The sequence below is a fragment of the Trachemys scripta genome, chromosome 6 (assembly GCF_013100865.1).
Source record: "Trachemys scripta elegans isolate TJP31775 chromosome 6, CAS_Tse_1.0, whole genome shotgun sequence".
Classification (NCBI taxonomy): domain Eukaryota; kingdom Metazoa; phylum Chordata; order Testudines; family Emydidae; genus Trachemys; species Trachemys scripta.
Window position 1 is genome coordinate 19,209,173 of NC_048303.1, and position 23,947 is coordinate 19,233,119.

At 40.6% G+C, this 23,947-nt stretch overlaps 1 protein-coding gene across 2 annotated transcripts in view; it reads left to right on the top strand.

Moving 5' to 3' along the window:
- The window catches only part of MALT1 (MALT1 paracaspase), a 66,829-nt gene extending 53,191 nt beyond the window's left edge, over nt 1–13,638 (top strand). For both annotated transcript variants that reach the window (XM_034774745.1, XM_034774746.1), the window contains 7 exons: nt 227–404; nt 2,702–2,776; nt 5,198–5,325; nt 7,920–8,069; nt 8,999–9,156; nt 10,657–10,782; nt 12,164–13,638. In XM_034774745.1, the coding sequence (XP_034630636.1) occupies nt 227–404; nt 2,702–2,776; nt 5,198–5,325; nt 7,920–8,069; nt 8,999–9,156; nt 10,657–10,782; nt 12,164–12,613 (1,265 nt within the window). In that variant the 3' untranslated portion in view covers nt 12,614–13,638. The remainder of the gene's footprint in view (nt 1–226; nt 405–2,701; nt 2,777–5,197; nt 5,326–7,919; nt 8,070–8,998; nt 9,157–10,656; nt 10,783–12,163) is intronic.
- Nucleotides 13,639–23,947: the final 10,309 nt, after the last annotated feature.

The window sequence follows — 23,947 nt, forward strand, 5'->3', positions numbered from 1 at the left end:
GTTATGTTTGCACATAGTAGGTTGATAATTGCCTATTTTTATTTTGGCTTTCTGCCCAATCATTGATAATATTAATTGAAAACTCTACCTGGATTAGCAAAAATGTTTAATTTCTCCCAAACGCATACTGTAGATGTAATGGGTAAAATTCTGGCCCCAGTGCAGTCAGTGATGGCTTTTCAATGTGTGCGTATACCATATAATCATTTCTGCTTTTTCCTTTCAGGTTTATTATATTATGCTGGCCATGGCTATGAAAACTATGGGAACAGTTTCATGGTTCCGATTGATGCCCCAAATCCCTATCGGTCTGCAAACTGTTTGTGCGTGCAGAATATACTCAAACTGATGCAGGAAAAAGAGACTGGGCTCAATGTGTTTTTACTGGATATGTGTAGAAAAAGGTAGGATTTCTAGTCCTGAAATGCTTACTGTAAATTGTAACTGTGGATTAATCAGTTTCCTTTTCGTGGGAGGGTGAAGAAGGCTAGAGTGACTACAGATCTCATTACTTTCAGACACAAAGTGTGAAACTCCTATTTTCTTTAGCTTTCACACAGCAATAGCAAATTACTATTGGAGAAGTGGGGAGCATACTTAAAAAAACAAAAAACAAACAAAACCCAGCCAAACAAAAAAACAAACTAAAACCAAATAATCAGCTGCCTCCAGGGAATAGGGAGGAAGCTAGAACCACACGTGGAACTTCATGCTATAAATGTTTTTGTAAGTAATTAGGTGGATGGAGGTTGGAGAGAATTTCTAGCTTCTGAGAGATCTTAGAGACTGCTCCAAAGCCTATTGAAGTCATTTGGAATCTTTCAGTTGACTTAATTGCGGTTTGGATCAGGCCCCATGTGAAAACATGAAGGTGGTAATTCAGCTTATTATGTATTTTTGCATACAAATACAACCTATCCACTCAACAGGTTAAAGAGAAATGTACTAAAGCATCAAACTAGCTAGATAAAACTGATAAGAGTTTTAAGTCAGCAGAGATTTATGATGCAGCAGACTGCTGTGGCTGGAAGATTTTGTGTTGAGCCACTTCAGTTAATATGTAGAAACCTTTGATAATATGGAACTGATGCAAAGTCCTTCATTTCAGACATTTTTGAAGACAAATAGATTTTTGTTGACTCCTTTTATGCTGGTGATACTGGATGATGCTTTCTCCTGCCTCCTGAAAAATATACACCTCTACCCCGATATAACGCTGTCCTTGGGAGACAAAAAATCTTACTGCGTTATAGGTGAAACCACGTTATATCGAACTTGCTTTGATCCGCCAGAGTGCGCAGCCCTGCCCTGCCCCTCCTGGAGCACTGCTTTACCGCGTTATATCCGAATTCTTGTTATATCGGGCCGCATTTAAAAGTTTAAAAAAATTGAAAGGTTTAGCAGATTTATTTTAATTTTAAAGAATCTTAGTTGACTTTCTCCACATCATTTCATGTATATAGTTGGGATTATGTTTTCCAATATGCATTACTGTTTATCAACATTGAATTTCATCTGCCTCTTTGCGGCCCAGTAACCCAGTTCTGTGAAACAGTGAGGTGGCTAAGTTTGCTTTGGATTTAACTGTCTTGAGTAACTTTGTATCCCCTGCAAACTTTTCCACCTCACTATTTACCCTCTTTTTCCAGATCATTTATGAATATGGTGAACAGCACTAGTCCCAGTATGGATCCTTGGGGGATCCAGCCATTTACCTTTCTCCATTGTGAAAACTGACCTATTTATTCCCACCGTGGGTTAAAAGATAGAAAACAAGTTACCTTTTATCCCATGACTGCATAGTTAGCTTAAGAGCCTTTGATGAGGAACCTTGTCAAAGGCTTTCAGAAAAAGTCCTACACCACAGCCACTGGATCACTCTTGTCCACATATTTTTTGACACCCTCAAAGAATTCTAATAGATTGGTGAGGCATGATTTCCCTTTACAAAGGCTGTGTTGATTCTTCCCCAACATATTGGATTCATCTGTCTGTTTGATAATTCTGTTCTTTACTATATTTCAACCAATTTGCCTGGTATTGAAGTTAGGTTTACTGGCCTGTAACTGCCAGGATCACCTCTGGAGCCTTTTTCAAAAATTGGTGTTACTTAGCTATCCTCCAGTCATCTGGTTACATACCACGGTTAGTAGATCTGCAATTTCACATTTGAGTGCTGTCAGAACTCTTGAGTGAATATCATCTAGTCCTGGTGACTTATTACCAGAGAGATTATTCCTCATGAATGCTACAGTGTTTCCAGAGCCTGTGAACTTCATTGCTAATGTAATATTAATAACTCAAACGTCACATTCCAATGGCCAAAACAAAAATGTCTAAGAAATATGGCAGATTTTCACATCTCAACCTTGCTGATGTTCCATTTTGAAAGGAAAAACCATCCAGTTTTCATTAGCCTAAAATGACTGACAGTTTCCAGTGGTTTCAAAGACTTCTTGCTAGGACCATGGCCAAATTCAACAGCTGTTAGTATGAGGTGCTCTCATCTAGTCAATGCATAATCTTAGTTTAACTATTGTTTTCATGAAAATGTTGATGCAGCTAATTTTTGTTTACCATCAGTGGATTCATTCCTAATTAAAGAGAGAAAAATTATCTGTTTTCTATGATGTACACTGTAACACTTGCATGATTGGATTGTCAGAGTCACATTCTATACTTTCGTTTCCATTTATTATAGAAATGAGTATGATGATACCATTCTAATCTTGGATGCCCTGAAGGTTACCGCTAACATCGTTTTTGGATATGCAACGTAAGGAAACTTCCTCCAGCCCCACCTGATTTCAAGGCCAGAAGGGACCACTGTGGTCATTTAATTGACTTTTTTTAAAAAATAGTCCATTTAGTAGTGTAAGAGCACCAGTAATTCATCTCTAATATATGTTCCTATCCCTGGTCTATTTATATGAATTATTAAAATTGCCCTTAATTCTGTCTTGATATTTTAGAGATGTACTGGCTATAGCCAGGTCTACACTAAACAGTTAGATTGACCCAAGTGAATCGCTCAGGGGTATGAAAAATCCACACCCCTGAGTGACTGTTGTTAAGCCGACCTAACCCACGGTTAGATGTTGCTAGATCAAAGGACCGATGCTTCTGTCAACTTAGCTATTGTCTCTTGGGGAGGTGGATTAACTACAGAAATGGGAGAACCCCTCCTGTTGCTGTAGTGTGGATCTACACTGAAGTGCTATAGCAGCTCAGGTGCAGCTGTAGCGTTTTAAGTGTAGACATAGCCTGAGTGTAGACATATCAAATGTATATTTTAATAGGCTTATTTGCTGTTCCCCATTCAAATGTGAGCTACTGCCCTCAAAAGCCGTAGATGCTACAGCTCATCTCCCTAACTTGCTGAATGACTCACCTGCAATTATTTTAATAGTCAACTTCAGGGATGCTCCTGCTCATTTTTAATAAACATTAGTTTGATATTAAAAACTATGGAGAAATAAAAAATGTTATTCCATATGCCCATAATGATTGAAATATGTTTATTTGTGACAGATGGCAATTTCCTACAGTATCCTGAATATGAATTTTATTGAATTAGGTTTAATATTTGTGGAGTCATTATATTAGGGACGTGACCAATTTAAATGCTAGGAACTTCAGAGAACTGTTGGGGACAACACATGAGAAGTGGATTTTCTAGGAAGTATAGGGAGACCTTTTGGAGCCACTCCCTAGGGAGAAAAACCCACTGTCTAAAGTTTCTGTTCCTGAAAACTCCAGCTCAAAGACCCCCTGAACGATATGAGGGATGGAATAAACTTTTCATGAGGGTGCTAGTTTTGAGCTAAGGCTGTTATGAACTTGTAACCACAAAAGAGACCCTTTGGGAAGGTGTAGGGGGCTTCAAGGACTCACCTTTCAGAGCCCATCTTGTGTGAGATCCAGTAACCTTATTAGCATGCATGTGGGTTCTTTTACTGTATTGAATGTTTTCTCTAAAGATTATACCTAAGAATAAAATAGGCTTGCATAGGAAGTGCTGTGTGGTAACTAATAACTGTGGCAATTGCACTGTTCACCATCTCTGAGGAGAAAGACAAAGCAGATATGCTTAGGCAATCTGACTTTTTTGGGGAATTCTCAGTATAATCCGAGAGCTATGCAACCTGGAAATAGCCTGGTCAGGAGGAATTGAGATGCATATCTCTACCCAAGAGAGGTGACAGCCAGGGGAACCTTCCTTGGAGGTTTTTAAGGCCCGGCTTGACAAAGCCCTGGCTGGGATGATTTAGTTGGGAATTGGTCCTGCTTTGACCAGGGGGTTGGACTAGATGACCTCCTGAGGTCCCTTCCAACCCTGATATTCTATGATTCTATGAGGGCCCTTGCTGGACTATAGAGGGGGAATACAGATGCAGTTGCCCTGAACTATGACATATCATGTCTTAGCGTAGCCATGTTGGTCCCAGGACATGAAAGAACAACAGAAACCCAAAGGAATTGATGGCTTTACCCATATCACTGCCATCTTACACAAAGACTACAAGTTCAGTGTCTGAGGGGACAGAGAAGTGCAGTTTAACTTTTTTTACTGAGTGTCAGAACACATTTTAAATTTATTTATATGTGTGTATGTGTTTTACAATAACAATAAATGGGTTTCGTTATCTGAGCTACAGCACTTAGAATGGTTACAAATTCTTTTTCCTGGGGTTGCAAAGATCAAAGTTAATTCTGTAATTCCAGTATTTTGAAGTGGTTGTATAAAGTTTAGATTAACAGTTTCAGGATAGCATCCAATTATTGTGGATTTAATATGGCAAATACAAAAGCATTCAGCTGGTAAGTGGTCAAGAGTTTTACCAAACTAGGAGGTATTAATGGAATTTGTACCGGCACATTTTTCAGACTCTGCTTTGGGACTGTCCTCCAAGATAATTTGTTCAAGGAGCAATAATACTTTAGGCTGATCTTGCCTCATTCCTGTGATTTGGTAGTAAATATGAACTCTTCACAAATGAATTGTTTGTAAATGTATATTGCATTTCTGTGAAGACCAAATTAACTAGGTTCTAAATACAATTTAGTCTTCATACAGCAGTTCCTTATTTCATGCAGCATTCTTTTCACATTCATACATGTCTTGTAAAATATTACTAATTTATCACTGTCGATCTCTTTTTTTGCTCTTGTATTTATTATTTATTATACTTTAAAGATGCCAAGGAGCAGAAGCTTTTGAAATTCAGCACTCTGGGTTAGCCAATGGGATTTTCATGAAGTTCTTGAAGGAACGCATGTTGGAGGACAAGAAGATTACTGTGTTACTTGATGAAGTTGCAGAAGGTGAAAGCAACCTACATTTTAACTTCCCATAGCATTCAGTTTACCAAAAAAATCTTTTTTTTTTAATCTAAAACTCCTCTTCTACACTAAGTGTTCTTCACTTCCTTCTCTAAATTCTTATTTCTGCACTGTGTAAACCCACTATCAAATGCAGCTACCTCTTGTGTAAAAACTGAAACATCTTAATAAAAACCCCTGTCTGTAAACTGATTTTTGCTCCTGTGGGATGCAGGGTGCTATACGTTCAAATGTACTTTGTTGTGTGATGGAATTTGTATTTCATTTGTTGCTTCAAAAGCTCGGTATTGAAGCATGTTTAAGGCTTTCCTTACAGGAAAATCTTCAAGTGCATGAAGGAAAAAGCATGTTTAATATCTAATATTTCTGAACATGGCTAGGGTTTAAAAAAGTGCTTTCATTTTCACTTACTATTTCAAGTGAGACAGAATTAGGATATATATTTGTTTATCTTTGAAGCATTTCAGAAGCATCCCTTACCATAATAGCCCTACTATTGATGAGCCACTAGAATATGGTTCATACTGCTTATTCGAAGTTTTTGTGAGTATGCAACTCTCCTCAGAGTTTACAGACGATTATATGGTCACGAAAATCACTCTCCTTTGTCATGTGGTCTCTGGATGTGACTGCTAGCCCAATTGACTTGTCTGGAGACAGACTAGTTAGGGTTGAATTCTATGTGTGTCATACAGTATTAATACCACATCTGTTGGCATAACCATTATTTACTGACTAGACTACAATGCAGGACCCTATTCATCACTTGTCACTCAGGCAAAACTCCCTGTGGTGTTGATGGGAGTATTGCCTGAGTGAAGAGTGCTGAAGAGAATGTCTTGGTTGAGAGTGAGCATTCTTTCAAAGCATAGAAAGGTAGACAAGAGCATTTACATGATCAATTATATGTACAAAAACAAAAAACGGACATCTGTGCATAAGTCCACTGGCTTTTCAATAAAAATATTGTCCAGGTCTCCCACCAGCTGGAGACTTAAAATCTGTATAATGGGCCACATTCTTCTGTCAATTCCACTCAGTGAGGCTACAGGGTTGTAAGTGAAGACAGAATTTGGCTCAGTGTGCATATCTGACAAGGATTCCTAAATCAGAAATGTCCAAACCAGATATTAAATATGCAACCAAATTGGTTTGCTGTTGACAAGACAGACTGTAGAAAATGTGTAACAAAAGTTAAAACAATTCAGTTTTAACATGCCGGCGCAATCGGGAGAAAAAGGAAATGATGATGATTGTGTGACTAGTTGGAGCGTAAACACATGCAGTGCACTTGTGCTGCATGATTAACAATTTTGCCACCACCAATTGAGGTATGACTTGCCCATGCCACTAGAGTGTGGATCTATAGATGATAGTTACTTTTTAGTTGCTACTTCCTTGCCTCTCTTGCATTTTTCCCCACCTGGCTTATCTTCTGTTTAACTAGATATGAAAATATGGAATGAGAGGTCATTGTTTTAATATTTTTATTAAGTTTCATGAGAAGCTTTGTACATACACAGGACTATTATAAGAAAATCTTGACTACTATTCAAGACAAACAAGAGTTTTAGCTATTAAAACTAAAAATGATCACAAACTTCAAGATTTCAGCTGATTGTGTGTGTGTGAGGGAATACGTAGGAATCTTTTCTTAATGTACAGCATTTCACAACTGACTAGGCGCTATCATAGTGTCTTTCCCTGACATCAGAAATTTTATTATTATTACTACTTTAACACTTATATAGCTGCAATGGAGAATACAGTGCACAGAATGAAGATACAGGGTCTGTTTCTCCTCTCACGCTGGTTGGAATTTTAAAATGACTATACTGAAGTTAATGGGTTCACACCCATGTAAGTGAGAAGAGAATGAGGCACATCTTTTCTCCTTGAGGATGTTAAAGTCCAGGTTATGTATGGGTCATGACCCTGGGAAGGATAGGATCAGATAACATGATAGAGCTATTAATTATTGCCAGAAACCACACATTGGACTAGATGTATTGATGTACTGATCAGGTATGGCAAATGTTACATTCCAAAGGAAAATACATTGACCACTGTTCAATAGTGTATATAATGTTTAATCCCAAACTTGAATAGTCCACCTATATGAATTCACGATTTGTAAACCTTGATTTGAATTCAAATCACTCTTTAGCTATTGGTCTTAATCTTATGCACACCAAAAACAGCTAGAGGGAAAAAAAGCAGCCTTAGAGTTGTTTCATTTAAATGTATAGGCCTGCATTCAGCAAAGTACTGAAGAATGTGACTGAACAAGCTTAATGTTAGTCATGTTCTTCAGTACCCTGCTGAATCAGGGTCATACTGAATTTTTTTTTTTTTAAATGTGGAGGCATGTTGAAAATAGACACCGAAAAAATTGTTTTCTTCAGACATCTTGCATGCATTCCTTTGAGTGAATTTGAATAGCCAATCACTAAACCTCCCTGAAAGTGAGGTCATCATAGAAATGCGGGCACAACCATAACACCAATGATGTAGCTGCTTTAATTATAATTTCAGGAGCTTTGATTCCTACAAAACTATTTGCATCTTATCTTTAGATATGGGTAAGTGTCACCTTACCAAAGGCAAGCAGGCTTTGGAGATTCGCAGCAGTTTATCTGAGAAAAGAGCATTAACTGATCCCATTCAGCAAACAGGATCATCTGCAGAGTCCCTGGCACGGAACTTACAGTGGGCCAAAGCTCACGGTACAGTAAACGCTCTCTTCCAAAAGATCACCCTTTCAAGATGTTAATTTCATTATTAATTCTTTATCTCACTTGATATGCATAAATAATTCAATTGAAAATATATGTGGGCATAGTGTCTACTCCTTACTGTTGCTTTTTTCACTGGCTATAATATACTGAGTAGAAATGTGCCCAAGGAACATTATCCCTGACTTCTTTTTTTTTTTTTTTTTTTTTAAAGCAAGACTAGTCTTATTTTTTTCCTGATAGGTTTGAATGTGGTATTGAATTGTCTATAATGTATTTGAGCAGAAGATTAGTAGTCTGATAAGCTTTTGTTTCCTCTCTAATCCCTTTGCCACTTTTACGAGTTTATAGATTGGATAGGTGTCCAGTTTTATTTGAGCACCTAACTCCTATTTGTGTTTTTACAATTTTCTCCCTTAGATATCTGTGGTTTAGGGATTTCATCCTTGGGCCTTTTTTTTTTTAATTACTGCACAGGATAGAGAAACGTACTGGTTCTGCTATCAGAACCAGGGGTTTCAGGTTTTTTCATAGTCACTGTGCAGATTCCTAGTCAATCCACTTCATTTTTTCCTTTTGGCCTTGTTCCATGCATAGGAAAATATCCACAAAGCCTTGTGGGCCACCAAAGACTTAGGCCTGCTCTAAACAGGCTTTTTTTTTCTCTCTCTTCTCTCCCCCTCCCTCCCCCCACCCCCCGTACTGACATAAACAACCGTAACTGAAATAGTTTTTTTTAACTGATATATAAATAAAAAAGTTTATTCCCCTTCCTGTGTGCTAAGGATGCTAATACCAGTTTAATGATAGTAATAGGAAGGGAGGAGAACGTCCTTTTAGATCGCTGAAACAATGGCAGAAGCATGTTAGGCTTTCATTAGAATATTTTAAATCGGTTTATCCAAAATATTTATTTGCAGAACTTCCAGAAAGTATGTATCTTGACTTTAAGTGCGGTGTTCAGATTCAGCTGGGGTTCGCAGCCGAGTTTTCCAACGTCCTGATCATCTACACAAGGATAGTAAAGAAGCCTCCTGAAATACTAGTTTGCAAAGCATATGTTACAGACTTCCCACTTGTAAGTGTTTCCTATTTGAGTTTCATGATTGCTCTGTATTTAAGTTAGTGGTTATCTGCTTGTGCCAGACTACAGCTTTGGGGGGAAAAAATTCAAATTTGAATTCTGAACCAAGCAGAGGATGCATATATAAAACAAATCCTATGATTTTGTTGAAACTCTCTTCTTCCCCTTCCCTTCACATCCTGATTTCTGTTACTTGTTAGATCTAAATTAGGCCTGATCCTGCAAGGTGCTAAATGCCTTCAGTTCCTATTGAAAGGATCCGTCACTTAGGCCACGCTCCTATGAGTCACCACATACAGGTGCACTACTACCCTCATGGATCCCCACTGAAGTCATCATAGCTAGAGAGCAGTGAATTGCAGGATTAGAACCTTAAATTCTAAACTCCCTAGGGAAGGAGCCTTGTTTTCTTATTCCTTTAAAGTGCCTAGCATGCTTTTGGTGCTGTCTAAATACTGATTGTAAAGAGAATTATGTATTTGTGAATTAACATATTAAATAAGTGTCTTTCTCTCCTACAGTGCTATTACTATAGTACCACCATATACTATATTGTGAAGTGTTCAGACCACCTGGTATTACAAAAGTATGAAGACAAGTTTCTTGCCCCTAAATAGCTTACACTCTAAGGCCTTGATCCTGCAATAAGAAGTGCATGATCGGAGCCCCATGGAGATCAATGGCTCTGCATGGGCATTGGGCGTCTGCCTGTATAGATCCAAAGACCGATGAGGGCTTTAACAGGCAAAGTACAGAAGAAAGTGAGGGAGTGGGATGCAGTTGAAAGCCAAGATTCTAAGTAATAAAGTTTAGTGTGTATCTTATTGGGTTCCACCTTTTTTGTTTTGACTTGTTTATTTCATTATGTCAATATTATTACTTCCCTGAGAGGGGCACCTGGGTATCTTGGAAGAAATAGTGTTTTAATTTGAATTTATCAAAATGTACTAATTGTATAGCAGCTTTAGAACAATTGTACTCTGAAAATGACACATTTAAGAGAAACTAATCAATTGTTCTAATGCTACCTTAGTATACTCAAATCTAGAAGAGGAAAGCTCTCTTTTTTTTTATACTATTAGCTGTAGTAATAGGCAGCAGTCCAGATGAAAAGGCGGGGGGGGGAATGAAACTTGCACATTTTTTTTTTTTTTAAGTTGTAAGAAATGGGGAAGGAATCCTCCTTGAGTTGCGTTTTAGGAAGGCAAGTGATAAAACACAAACAACCAGTCCTACATGTGACTAATGATGAATTAGGCGACCTAGGTGACTCTCTCTAATATTAGTTGAATCTTGTATTAGGAATTTTTTTGTTAAGAAAAGGAAAACACTATTTTAATAAATTATGTCGAAATAAGTTGTAAATTGAACTCAAATCTTAAGCTACTTCACATAAAATACAAATGTTCCTTTTTATTTTCCTTTTCACATTGTTCTACTAGTTTTTTATACCTACAATTTAATTCTCACCTTTTTTTTTTTTTTTTGCAACAGGACTTGGATATAGATCCTAAAGAGGCAAATAAAGGGACTCCTGAGGAAACTGGCAGCTATTTAGTATCAAAGGATCTTCCCAAACACTGTCTCTACACTAGACTAAGTTCACTGCAGAAACTAAAGGTGGTTAATGTTATTTTTTGTCTCGCCCATTTGTTTATACAGTACAGGTTAATCATGTTGCTTCACAACTCCAGTAAAAGAGCTGGATTCTACATGTAATTGATATCATGAATACTGAATATTTTCAGTAATTGCCCAAAGCATACTCATTCATTTAAACATTTATTCTAGCTGCTTAGAGAGAGAATGGCTAAGAGCACACTTCAGTGACTTGGCTCTGTAGCTGGCAGACTGAAAATATGTTCCAAAGAGAGAGCCAGAGGATATGAAATCATATTATTCCACAAGTCCCTTTTAAACACGGCTCTGGAAAATGTGCCTTGTAGGTTGAAAAGATTGATTGACTTCTCTGGAGGAATCACAGCACCTTGTACATATCATGTTTCCATGTCTATTTGCTCACTAAGCATGGTGCCTTAAAGCAGAGCCATAAGTTGAGGTCATTAGTAAAAAGTGGAAATGTTATAAATCTCTTTACAATCCAGCCTGTGCCCTTGAACCCATCGTGTTTTAAAGCACTCTCACTTTGCATAGTTAAAATGTTGCTGTTAAAGGATCAGAAGTGGACTATAGGATTTTCAGGACTTTAGCATCTCTGTTGTATATGATCTACTGTATTTGCTTTCCAACACATTATGCCAGAGGGTAGCACGAACACTTCTAGAAATTGCAAAAACTTGGAGTGTTTGTGGAGGTGGGTGGGATGACGAGTGCCATACTGATGAGTGCCTTCTTATCCTGCTGCCAGCAGGTTTATAAATCAGGATCACCCATGAGTTAGTGTTACCCCAAAACCCCATATTCATTCAAGCAAGGTGCAAGTGGCACCTTGTAGTGGAAAGATGTTGCTGAATTTGGTTACCTAAAATTCAAATGAAATTTGGAGGGGAAGAGAGAAATCATCCCATGACTATACCTGCAGAACTCCTCCCAGTGCTTTTGTAGTTGTTTCATTAACAGAATTTCACCCATAGAGTGACAAGGGAAAGTCTTTTCTGTTAAAGAAACAGCTAGTGCTCTGACACATGGTTGAGGGGGAAAGATCTGGGGACCAGAGGTCTCTGGGTGTTAAGCTTAGCTATATTTAAACACAGTATGAAGTAAGTGTGCAAAATTTTGCAGTGAGTTTACATCTTTTGCAGCCTCATTGATTCTAGTGAGAGTGTACTGAGTATAAATCAGTGCAGAATTTGGCCCTATGTGTGTGGTATACATTTAACTGCCAGGCTTATGGCACTTCAGCAATTATGCTATTATAGGTCTATTTGTTATTGTACTTTAAATGTGTTCACTGCTCCCTCAGACAAATAATCACTTTGTAAACATTTTGTTTTACCGTGTTTTTGAGGGAAGAAGTAATTTTATTGTCTGTCATTCACAGGAGCACTTGATCTTCACAGTTTGTCTGCATTATGAATATCCAGGAATAGATGATTCCCTGGATGAAAGGAAGGAGGTTAATGTTGGGAAGCCTCTTATTGCTAAATTAGGCATTCATCATGGATTTGAGGAAAATTGTTGCATGTCTAACAGACCTTTCCATACTCAAGCATCCACTCCTGTGGCAGCTGAATACTACCTCTCTCCTAATCACTGTCAACCAAATTCCTACCCAGGTGTTCACCATCCAAACTCTGCTCATTCAGACCATTTCAGGCAGCCAGAAGCATGCCATTGCAATGCGACTTTGAATGTGCGAACTTCAAGACAAGAAGTATGGACTTGCTCATCCCACATAAGAAAGAATAATATACCAGTAGAGACAACTGATGACACTGTTGACCTGGGATTCAGCTTCTCCAACAGCCTCAGATTATCTAAAAAGCAGTAGCTATCATCTCTGCAGAATGTACAGGAGCATCAATCCTGGGCTAAGGCACTCCAGCACTGATTGTACATTCTCTGTGGTGTGTTCTTGTTTTGAGAGAAGGCAGTACTGGGAATTGTGGGTTGGGTATGGATTAGTATAGTCTCTCCTTGGAAACTTCTCAGATCCAAAGAGACAAGAATGGAATATAAACTAATTCTTCACTCCTGAATTTTTTTCAGCAGTGAAAATGGGTGTGGGGTAATCATGGGGAGCTGGTGGCAGGAGAGATGGGGTGGAGAGAAGCTTGAACTGGGTACATGGGAGCCCCACAGGAACTAACCAGCAGGCACCCTGTTATTGGCTGCAACTGTGCCAGCCAGCAAAAGAACAGAGCATCAAGCATGTAGCATTGAGATGAAGTTGCATGTTTGTGGTGGGGAGGAGATGCACAGCAGAGGCCTTGTTCTTGTATCACAGGCTCTCTAGGAATACTGAATCCTTGATCTCCTCAGCTGTTGCTGACATGTTTCTATAATGACACATCCGTCTTAAAAGGCATGCATAATTGACCTGTTTCTAATCTTGATTTTTAGTTTACAAAGGGATCTGTTTTCCTGTGCAAAAACAAAATGGAAAAAATAGCAGTTAGAGGAGAAGAGAGGGAGAGGGAAAGCAGTAAACAGAATGTCCACATTAATGAAACTAAGCCATACGTATACTTTATCAATGTAATTAAAATAGCATAGTAATCACTAAATGATAAATAGATTTTTAGACTTTCCTGTTCTAACCTGCACCATCAGTTGAGTTTAACATTCTAATTTTCCTTTGATTTAAAAAATGGGAACTTCCAATTTATTTAAAAGTGATAGTTTCTAGGACTGGAAGGGACCTCGAGAGGTCATAGAGTCCAGACCCCTGCCCTTATGTCAGGACCAAAATGTTTGTGTGCAAGCAGAGCATGTCATACCATTCATAGATTCCAAGAGTAGTAGGTACCATTGTGATCTAGTCTGACCTTCTTTATAATACAGGACATAGAATGTCCCCAAAATAATTCCTCTTTGAACTGGAATATGTCTTAAAAAAATAATCCATTTTTTATCTTAAATTTGTCCGTGATGGAGAATCTACCTTAACCTTTGATCAATTGTTTCAGTGGTTAATTGCCCTCACTGTTTAAATTTTTGCACCTTATTTCCAGTCTGAATTTGTCTAGCTTTAACTTCCAAATGTTAGATCTTGTTATGACTACTAGGCTGAAGAGCCCATTATCAAATATCTGTTCCCCAGGTAGATACTTATAGACTGTGATGAAGTCATCCCTTAACCTTCTTTTTGTTCAACTAAACAGATGGAGCTCCTTGAGTCTATCACTGTAAGGCTTGTTTTGTAATGCTTTAATCATTCTCATGTTCTTTTGTGAGCCCTCTCCAATTTATCAACATCCTTCTGTGGAACCTTGATGTCCAGTGCTTGGAAGAAATCAACAGATGACTGAAGAGCAGTGGGCTCAAGCTCAATGCAGGAAAGACAAAAGCATTGGTGGCAGGAAGGGGGAAAATGTTTTCAAGAATGGGCAAATAAAGTAATCTCGCCAATTATTAAGGACACTATACCACAAATCACTGAGGTGGAATGAAGCTACAGAATCATGCTGGATGCCTCACTACAGATTGTTAGAGTGGTGAGAAACTCCTTCTTGCACCTTTGGGATCAAATATTTGGAAGCTCTTCCAAAGTGTTACAGCTTTGTTGCTAACTGACTTCTGAAGAGATGACCGTTTCCTCTCCAGGACTACCACTAGGTTTACATTTTTAAAATAAGCGTTACCCCATTTGTTGTTTTGGAGTAGAGATATGAGGCTAAATAGCTGACGGCACACAAGCTGATTTTCAGTGGCACTCACACTGCCCGGGTCCTGGCCACTGGTCCAGGGGGCTCTGCATTTTAATTTAATTATAAATGAAGCTTCTTAAACATCTTGAAAACCTTATTTACTTACATACAACAATAGTTTAGTTATATATTATAGACTTATAGAAAGAGACCTTCTAAAAACTTGAAAATGTATTACTGGCACGCAAAACCTTAAATTAGAGTGAATAAATGAAGACTCGGCACACCACTTCTGAAAGGTTGCTGATCCCTGAGCTACATTAAAGATTCCATTTAAAATGCTGCACAGGTTTAGGTGGAACACATCCAAGCTCTTCAGATAGGTGGTCATTGAACAAAGATATAGTTTAGAGGGGAGGAGTTAGTCTTGTAATTCTATGGTCCTATTATAAAACAAATTCTGTTATCTGATATTTTCGCTGGAATATTGAGTAGACTCTACATATGGTAATTCTACATAGTGATGGAAATAATGAATGTCTCTAATCCCACTTGGAAATGGTTAATAGCATTATTGTATGTAGGTGTTTAATGAAAATCTAAATTCATCTGTGTTGAAAGATGGCTATTCCCTAGTGTCAGTTACCTCTGTTAATGTATTATTTATTTACTAAATGACAAACAACTTAACATAAATGCAAATAGACTGTAGCTTTTAGTCTTCTCTGGAAGAGTATAAAATAGTGAAACGTTTTCTGATTTTTGAAATATACCTGTGCATTTATTATTGTACAAACTGATTTTTACATGAAAATTATAGCTTGAGATACAATGTAGTACAATAGGATACTTATCTAAAAGTTTGTCATAGTTTTATTGTTCATATTACAATTTTTAATTTTTTCTACTGTTGCAATAAAATGTAATTCACAAAAAGTTTTATACAGTAGCTTGTGTCCCTTTTCTCTTCCTTTCAAACTTCAGTTAAAGACAGTGCAAATCATAGAAATAGTGACTAAAAAAGAGAACTTAAAGTCAAGAATGGCACCTATATCTTCTGGTGACTGTCACAGAAATAAGAAGAGTTCTATTCCTGCATGGCACAGCTCATTGCATGGCCAATTCTGCAAAATTAGCAAGTGTTTTTGGATGCCTGGTTTTGACCAACTTTAGAGACAGGTTGAGCCTGAGTATCTGAATGAAATTCCCCTTAGCTTCAGCTGGAGTTGTATGTGATCAGTACTTCCTGAAAATCTGGCCCCTGTAGGTATCTCAAGTTGGACACCCAAAACTGGAGGCCCTGTTTGCACACTTAGAGTTTATCATCTTTGTATCTCAGTTTCCCCAGCTACAAATAGAATAGATAGTTCTTGACCACTTTTTAGGGGTGTCCAGGCTTAATTGATTGATACATGTAAAGCTTTTTGAGATATTTCAATAAAAGGTGCTAAAGAAGTTAAAATTATTATTTAATAAGACTTACGAAATTGGCGGGAGCCAGACAAGACTCTTGTGTGTGCGTGTGCGCACGCTCGTGCACACACATTTACAGGGTATGCTAGTTCATTGAACAGGAAGGGTTTCCAGAGGCAGATCTAGCTGAGTGAAGTGGAACTGACCCTGGGCAAGCAGCCACAAGTGGAAGATGGGGAGTGGAAGGTCGTGATTTTAAATTTGTTCATGATGGAGTATCTACTATAACCTTTGATAAATTATTTCAATAGTTAATTACCCTCACTGTTTAAAAATTTACACCTTTTTCCAGTCTGACTTTGTCTAGCTTTAAATGTTGAACCTTGTTATACCTTATGTGAATTTTGTATTTGCTACTTCCACTTTAGAGGGTGTACCAGTTAGGGGTTAAAAGGTAGTGTGATGTTATTGACTATGTAACAATTACAACTGTGTGTACACATGGGGAAACACCCACCAGACAGTATGCAATCAGTCTGGATGGGCCATTAGGAAGGACAGTAAGACTTTGAAGATACTAATCTTCCTCCTTCCTGAGAAGTTTCCTGAGTTGCTGCTTTTGACATTGCAGGGTCAGGTGATCATGTCACCTGGTACTACACCCATCTTGGACTTCATGTTTTTCCGTTAAGAGGGAGTGCGGGGCAAACTGGGAAACAAAGGATTCCCACCATATGCCAATCCTATTTAAGGCTGGGGAGTGAGTTAATCTTGGTTCTTCTCCACTGGCTCCCTGCCCAAGACTGCTGAAAACACCTGGAGAAACAAGGAACTAAGCTGGGGGAGGGCAGGGGCTGAACCCAAGTGAGAAAGATCTAGCCTGTAAAAGCAATACTTTGGAGATTTCAGCTGCAAGCAGTGCAGTTTACTTTCAAGAAATTCTGCAACCTGTATAAAACAACTTTTCAGGTGAGAATTTGCTAATATTAACCAGTTAATTTAGTGTAATAAGCTTAGTTTGTGTGTTTTATTTAGTTGCTCAGTGATCTGCTCTGTTCTGTTTGCTATCCCTTATAATCACTTTAAATCTACCTTTTGTAGTTAATAAACTTTTTTCTTTATTCTAAAACCCAGTTTGTGCAATTCATAACTGGGGGAGGGGGCAAAAGGCTGTGCATATTTTCCTCCACATTGAGGGAGGGAGCGAATTTCATGAACTTCCGCTGTATAGATCTCTATACAGTGCAAGACAATATAATTTTGGGTTTACACTCCAGAGGGTGTGTGCACTTGAGTGATGAGCAATCCCTGAGCTGAGTCTTTTGACACAGCTGATTGCAGACTGTGAGATTCTACAGCTGGATGTGTCCCTACCTGTGTGTGTGCGTGCCTGGCACAGCAGGACCGGGTGAAGGAGCTCAGACTGGTGAAATGGGCGGGCTCAGTGGTACCCCAGAAGGTGGTCCAACCCGTCGCTGGTAGAACTAGTAGTAAAGTTCTGGGTTCTATTCCCAGCTCTGCCTGGGCATTATATGACTTCGGACAGGTGAGTTAACTTCCCTGAGCTTCAGTTTCACATCTGTAAAAGAAGGGTAGTAACTACGGGAGGTGAACAGAAACCTGGAATTTTGACTCAATGAAAATATTGGAGGAAAATGTCAGCTTTCCATGGAAATTTGATTTTTTTCATTCAAAAAACCTGAAAGATTGTTTTTCAGGTTTTCAACAAAAAGTCTAAATTCTCCACAGGAAATGCCTCATTTTCTGACACTTAACTACATCATGGAAATGTGGTGAGTAAAAGCTGTATATTAGAGCTGGCTGGGAAACTGTATTTCACTTCTGTTTTTAAAAAAAATCCTGTGATGTTTTGGAAAGCATTTTGTCCTAAATCAGGACAAAGAGTAAAAACCTCGGGGGGGGGGAAGTGATATTTCAGAAGTGAAATTCTGCAATATTTTGTTTTGAAAATACTGAAATGCTCCTGCAGGGGGGATGATTTTTGTTGTTTCTGAAATGAAATCTGCTATCCCAAGCACCCTGGACGCCTCCCAAGCTTCCCCACCAGAAGGGCTGCGCTATGGGGGTTGGGGAGGGCAGTGAACAGGTGGGTGAGCTCAATGGAAACCTGCCAGGAATTCATCAGAAGGTTAATTGAATTCAAATTGTTCCCACAGAATGTTTGGGACTTCGAATGGGCATTATCTAAAGGAAAAATGTTTCATTAGGAAACCTCCGACCAGATCTAGTGTATATTACCATTTATTACATGAGTAATAATAATAATAATAGTAATAATAATAATAATTCAAGGACTCTGTTCAGCACTTGTTCCTCAGGCAAAACTCCTGATGACTTAATTTAGCATTTTGCCTGAGTGAAACATGCTGTGTGTGTCCTTTAATGACACTAAATTACCAGCAGTAGAATTTTTTTTTTTAAACTTAAGACTGAAACCCACCTACTAGGATTTCTGTAAGTTTGTATTTTATATGCAGAATGAAGGCAAACTTTTTTTTAAAAAAAGTGATGTTTTCTGTTTAGGATAATCAGCTAAGGAACAAACGAGTTTCTTACATTAATGCAGTGGTGCAATGTGACTGTAGAATGTTACGTAACGAGATGGTGGAAACGTTAAACACAAACTAAAAGTAGTCTGTAAAGAAGGAAAACTGCTCTGGTGCTGCTTGGACACACTGGTGAGGAAAGGCAGTTCCCGTGTGTGAATTTCTTCTCCAGCTCTCCCACGCTGGAGTGGACTGAGACTACAGGCAAAATCGTGGCCCTATTGACACCATTGGCAAACCTCCCATTGATTTCAATTCGGCCAAGATTTCACTGTGTGTTTTAAGTGGCATGGCCTAGAGAAATGATCATGCAACAGGGTGTGATATCTGATTAAAATATGACTATATAGAGCATGGTTATAATCCCTATTCTATATTTGCAGGAAATCTTGTACAAAGGTTGTCAAGTGAGGTGTCTATGAAAAGGGTATGATTTGCTGGTTATGATTATGCTCTCTGCATATATATTTTTGTATTGGACGTTATATAAGTATTGGCTCTATACCTGGATTTCAAGTGTTTGCTCATGGGGTCCCGCCCACAAGATAGCTAGCTAGCACATTTTGGAAGGACTATTCAAATTGAGTGACCCATCAAAAAAACATTTACCTGACAATGGACCATGGGAGACGCCCATCTACACTTGATGGAATTTCCTGCTGTAACTACGTGAAATGCACGGACATGGGACTTGACCATATGACTCCAAACTCCATCTTGTTGCTGTAACTTTCCACAATAAGAACAATGGAATCCCATCCAAATGGCAAAAGCTATAAAAGGCTCTGGAAACACCTCCATTTTGTCTTCAGTCCTGCTTCTTACCTCTGGAGGAACTTTGCTACAAACTGAAGCTCTGAACAAAGGACTGGCAGTCAGTATCAAGCAGAGTGCCCCAGGGGTCGGTCCTGGGGCCGGTTTTGTTCAACATCTTCATTAACGATCTGAATGATGGGATGAATTGCACCCTCAGCAAGTTTGTGAATGACACTAAGCTGGGGGGAGAGGTAGATATGCTGGAGGGTAGGGATAGGGTGCAATTTAGCCTCAGCCTTTGCTCATGATGATGGCCATGTTCCTGTCTGATGGCAGTGCTGGTGCTTAGTTCTGCCTCTGCTTTTATAGGTAAATGTTCTCCTCCTGTATATCTTAATACAGGAAAGAAATTGCCAATGGGGCCTATAACTTAGAGCACAAGCAATGAATTAACCAGTCAGCTAGTCCTATATACACCGCTTTCTCTGTTACTCTGCTTAATGCTCTCTGTTTCTCTAATTGAGACATGTGTTCTGGGGCAGGGGTAGGGGATGTATAGTACCATAACCTTAGATGCCACTCTTAGATGCCACTCTATGGAGGTTTCAAAGGTTATGGTACTATAGCAGGGGTGGGCAAACTTTTTGGGCCGAGGGTCACATCTGGGTGAGGAAATTGTATGCAGGGCTGGGGTTTGGGGTGTGGGAGGGACTGTGGTGTGCAGGAAGGGGCTCGGGGCACGGGATTGAGGCAGAGGAGGGGTGTAGGGCATACGAGGGGGATCAGGGAAGGGGGTTGGTGGGTGAGGTGCAGGAGGGGTTGAAGCTCCGGCACCACTTACCTAAAGTGGTTCCAGTGTGGCAACAGTGTTCACTGGGGTCAGGGTAGGCAGGGAGCCTGCCCTGTCCCCGGCCCCCTGCCACTCCAGGAAGTGCTCTGGCCCCTGGGGAAGGGCGGAGGGCTCTGCGTGTGCTGCCCTTGCTGTGCCACCAGGTACCTCCCCCGAAGCTCTCATTGGCCGCAGTTCCCCATTCCCAGCCAATGGGAGCTGCGGGGGGAGGTGCCTGGAGGCAAGGGCAATGCACATGGAGCCTTCTGCCCCCCTCCCAGGGGCCGAGAGCAGCACCAGCTCGCGGTGCCACGGGGGGCAATTCCGCGGGCCGGATCCAAAGCCCTGAGGGGCCGAATCCAGCCCACGGGCTGTAATTTGCCCACCCCTGTACTATAGGAAGATTTAACAGGAAGGATTCTTTCTGCCATTAACAAATCTCTCCTACCATGCTTTTAAGCATTTAACATGTGCAGTAGAGATGTCAAAACAATTGTCACACTGCAAATCCATTGAATGTCCAGAATGTTTGATTGGAACTCAAAACAAGTTGAGTCTTGTTGCAGGGACAGATTAAGGAACTGCTTTAATCTCGCCTTTGGCCTAATTCAGACCAGGAAGCTTCTTATATAAGATTTTCAGTCTCGGGCACTACATTTACCTATAAAAGCTGGAGTGTAGGACACAGCCACAGAGCCATTGAGTATGAATTAATATTGGAGTTACTGGAATACAGAAAATAGCAACATATATTGGGACAAATTCTGTCCTCAATTAAGCCTGTGTAGCTCATTGACCTTGTTAGTTTTTAATGGCCTCAGGTGATCAGTTATCCATTTTATGTCTCATTCAAAAGATGACATTTCCAGCAGCATGGGGCATTGGTACTGCACTGAGTCAGAGGGCAGAGTACCACCTTCTGAATCATTGATACTATTTCCTGGAGCACCCAGGTGTTACCACGCAATCCAAGTGTTCTTCCTACTTAACTTGAGATCCATCTGAATCTCTGCAAAAAGTGGTTCAGCTGCATGTACGTTTCATGTTTACTCAATGTGTAATTCTGCAAGTGACACTGCTATTAATCAGCTGCCTTCCTTTAGAGACTGCCCCAAAATAGCCTCAGACACGAGCACAATTTTGTCTTACCTTTCAGTAGGCTGTCTCCATTAAGCAATCCCTCAGTGGTTGCTTGAGCCAAGTTCCACTGTATTGCTGATGCTGTTTTTGTTCATCTTGTGGCAGCCAATTAACTGTTGTAACAATTTCCCTGCATTAAGCATCAGAACTACTTTTATATTATCGTTAATTACTGAACACTATGGGCATATTGTCTTTCAGTGTAAACCCAGTTTTAAATAGTACAAAGTAAAATCTTTCCAATTCCTAGAATACATTATGAAGATGTACCAGATTGAGGTATCGTTAAAGGAGATTTTGGAACAAATTGATAAACTAAACAGCAATAAGTCACCAGGAAAGATGGTATTCACCCAAGAGTTCTGAAGGAACTCAAATGTGAAACTGCAGAACTACTAACTGTAGTGTGTAACCTATCATTTAAATCAGCTTCTGTACCAGATGACTGGAGGATAGCTAATGTGATGTCAATTTTTAAAAAGGGCTCCAGAGGTGAACCCAGCAATTACAGCCCAGTAAGCCTGACTTCAGTACCAGGCAAACTGGTTGAAACTATAGTAAAGAACAAAATTGTCAGACACATGGATGAATATCATTTGTTGAGGAAGAGTCAACTTGTTTTATAAAGGGAAATTGTCTCACCAATCTGCTAGAATTCTTTGAGGGGGTCAACAAGCAGGGGTGGCGAGTTGTATAGGCCTGCAGTGCCCGGACTCCAAGAATATTCAGGGCCCGGGGACCTGGCTCCACCAGTGTTCGGAGCCGGATCTCTCCCCCGGCCCTGCCTGCTGCCCCCACACCCCTCTCTCAGAGCGGCCCCTGACTGCCACCGCTGCACACCTCCCCTAGGCCCTGGAACATCCCTGTCGGAAGCAGGCGGACGGCAGCCTGCCACTCTGCGCTGTGCTCCCTCGCCGCCGCCGGCCACAGCTGCTTAAGGCTACAACACAAGAGCGGTGCCAGCGGCAGGCTGAGGCGACTGCTGCACTTGAGGAGGGGAGGAAGTGCACACATGATTGGTACCCCTCCTCTCCCCTGGTACCCACTGGGAGGCGATGCTGAGGGAGCTTCCAGGAGACAGAGTCTGGACCTCGCCTGAGAAGCTGCTGGGGCTTGGGTGAGTTTCCAACCCTGTGATCCGTGTCCATTTCTGCCCCTCCCCTCCATCCTGCCCCACGATGGGCAAGGGGCAGCCCCATCTCCCGTGAGGCTATGGTGAGGGGCAGCAGGCTGCAGCAGGGCCACGTGTGAGGGCAGCCCCTTCCCCTGCGGCACCACCCACCACAGGGGATGCGAGGGGGCTTCCTGGACCTGAGCAGCTGGGGCTTGGGTGAGTGTCATGACACTCTGTGCCGCCGCCCCCACAGTCACCACTCCTGCGCCACGCTGGCAAGGGGCAGACCCACCCCCCACCCCCAATGAGGCTACATTGAGGGGCAGCAGCAGGGGAGGAGATGCACATGTGATGGCAGCCTCCCCCCCCACACCCCGGCACCCACCATAGGGGAGGCAAGGGGGCTTCCTGGATCTGAGAGGGGCTCTAGGAGCACATGCAGTGATGGTGGTGCAGGGTGAGTGTGCTGTCAGGGGGGAAGAGGGCGACCCCTCCCCTGGAGCTTGCTGCTGCCAGTGGGGAGAGGGTTGGGGGAGTCGTCTTCTTTGGCCCTAGCCCTGGGGCAGCCTGTCTGCACCCCAAACTCCTCCCCAGCCGTGCCCCACCCCAGAGCCCTCACCCCCCTGCACCCCAACCCTCAGCCCCAGCCCTGAGCCCCCTCCTGCATTGTGAACCCTTCAACCCCAGCCCCCCAGAGTCCTCGCCTGAGGGGAAAAGACACGCAACTTAAATTCAGTGGTCAGTTTGGGGTATGACCGTGTTTAGCACAATACTTGATTATTTTACACCCTTTAAAGTATATAATTGGTTGTATAAGGGTACAACAAAATAAAATGCATTGAAGCAGGTGAGCGTTGCTTCTGACTTTCCACTTTTACTCCCTTGTAATCTTGTAGCACCGGCGCATTGCAGATTCATTTTATCCCAGCAACAAATTCTTGATTTGTAGGACCAGTAATAATCAACAATGGATAAATTCTTAATCAAGTTACCCAGAGAAAAAGGAAGAAAAGGGTAATTCATCAAGTGATGGCCTGAGTTCAACACCCAGCTTTCAAACTGAAAGTTATAGAAAAGAAGGATGTGGCAAATCTACAAGATAAGAAAAGGAGTTTTCAGCAATCTTGGCTATCAAGATTTATGTGGTTGGAGTACAATAGCGAATTAGACAGAGCTTTTTGCTCAGTCTGCAAAAACTGTTCTGAAAAGAAGATCTTAATATTTTCTATGAAGGCCGAACCAACGTTTATTTCAAGATTGGAGACACGCATTGCATGCTTTTACATCACATGAAAAATCCTCCTGTCACAAGGAAGCGGTAATGACGTATGCTACTCTGCAATCACAGGTACATGGTTCTGCACTAATGTTGGCCAGTTACAGAAAAGAATCACAATCAGCTAGGAATGCACTGCATAAAACTTTTATCAGTGTTCAGTACCTAGCTCAACAAGGAATAGCATTACATGGACATAATGAGTGATTCAAATTTGAAGCAGCTCTTGTTGCTATGCAGTACGCATTCAGAGGAACTGAGGCAGTGTCTTAGTTGCACAAAATACAAGTGGCTGTCACATGAGGTTATTAATGAAATAATTGAAATGATGGCATTAAGACCAATTGCGCAAAAGATAAAGGCTTCAAAGTTTTCCACCATTGTAATGGATGAGACTACTGATTTGTCAAAAGAACAAGT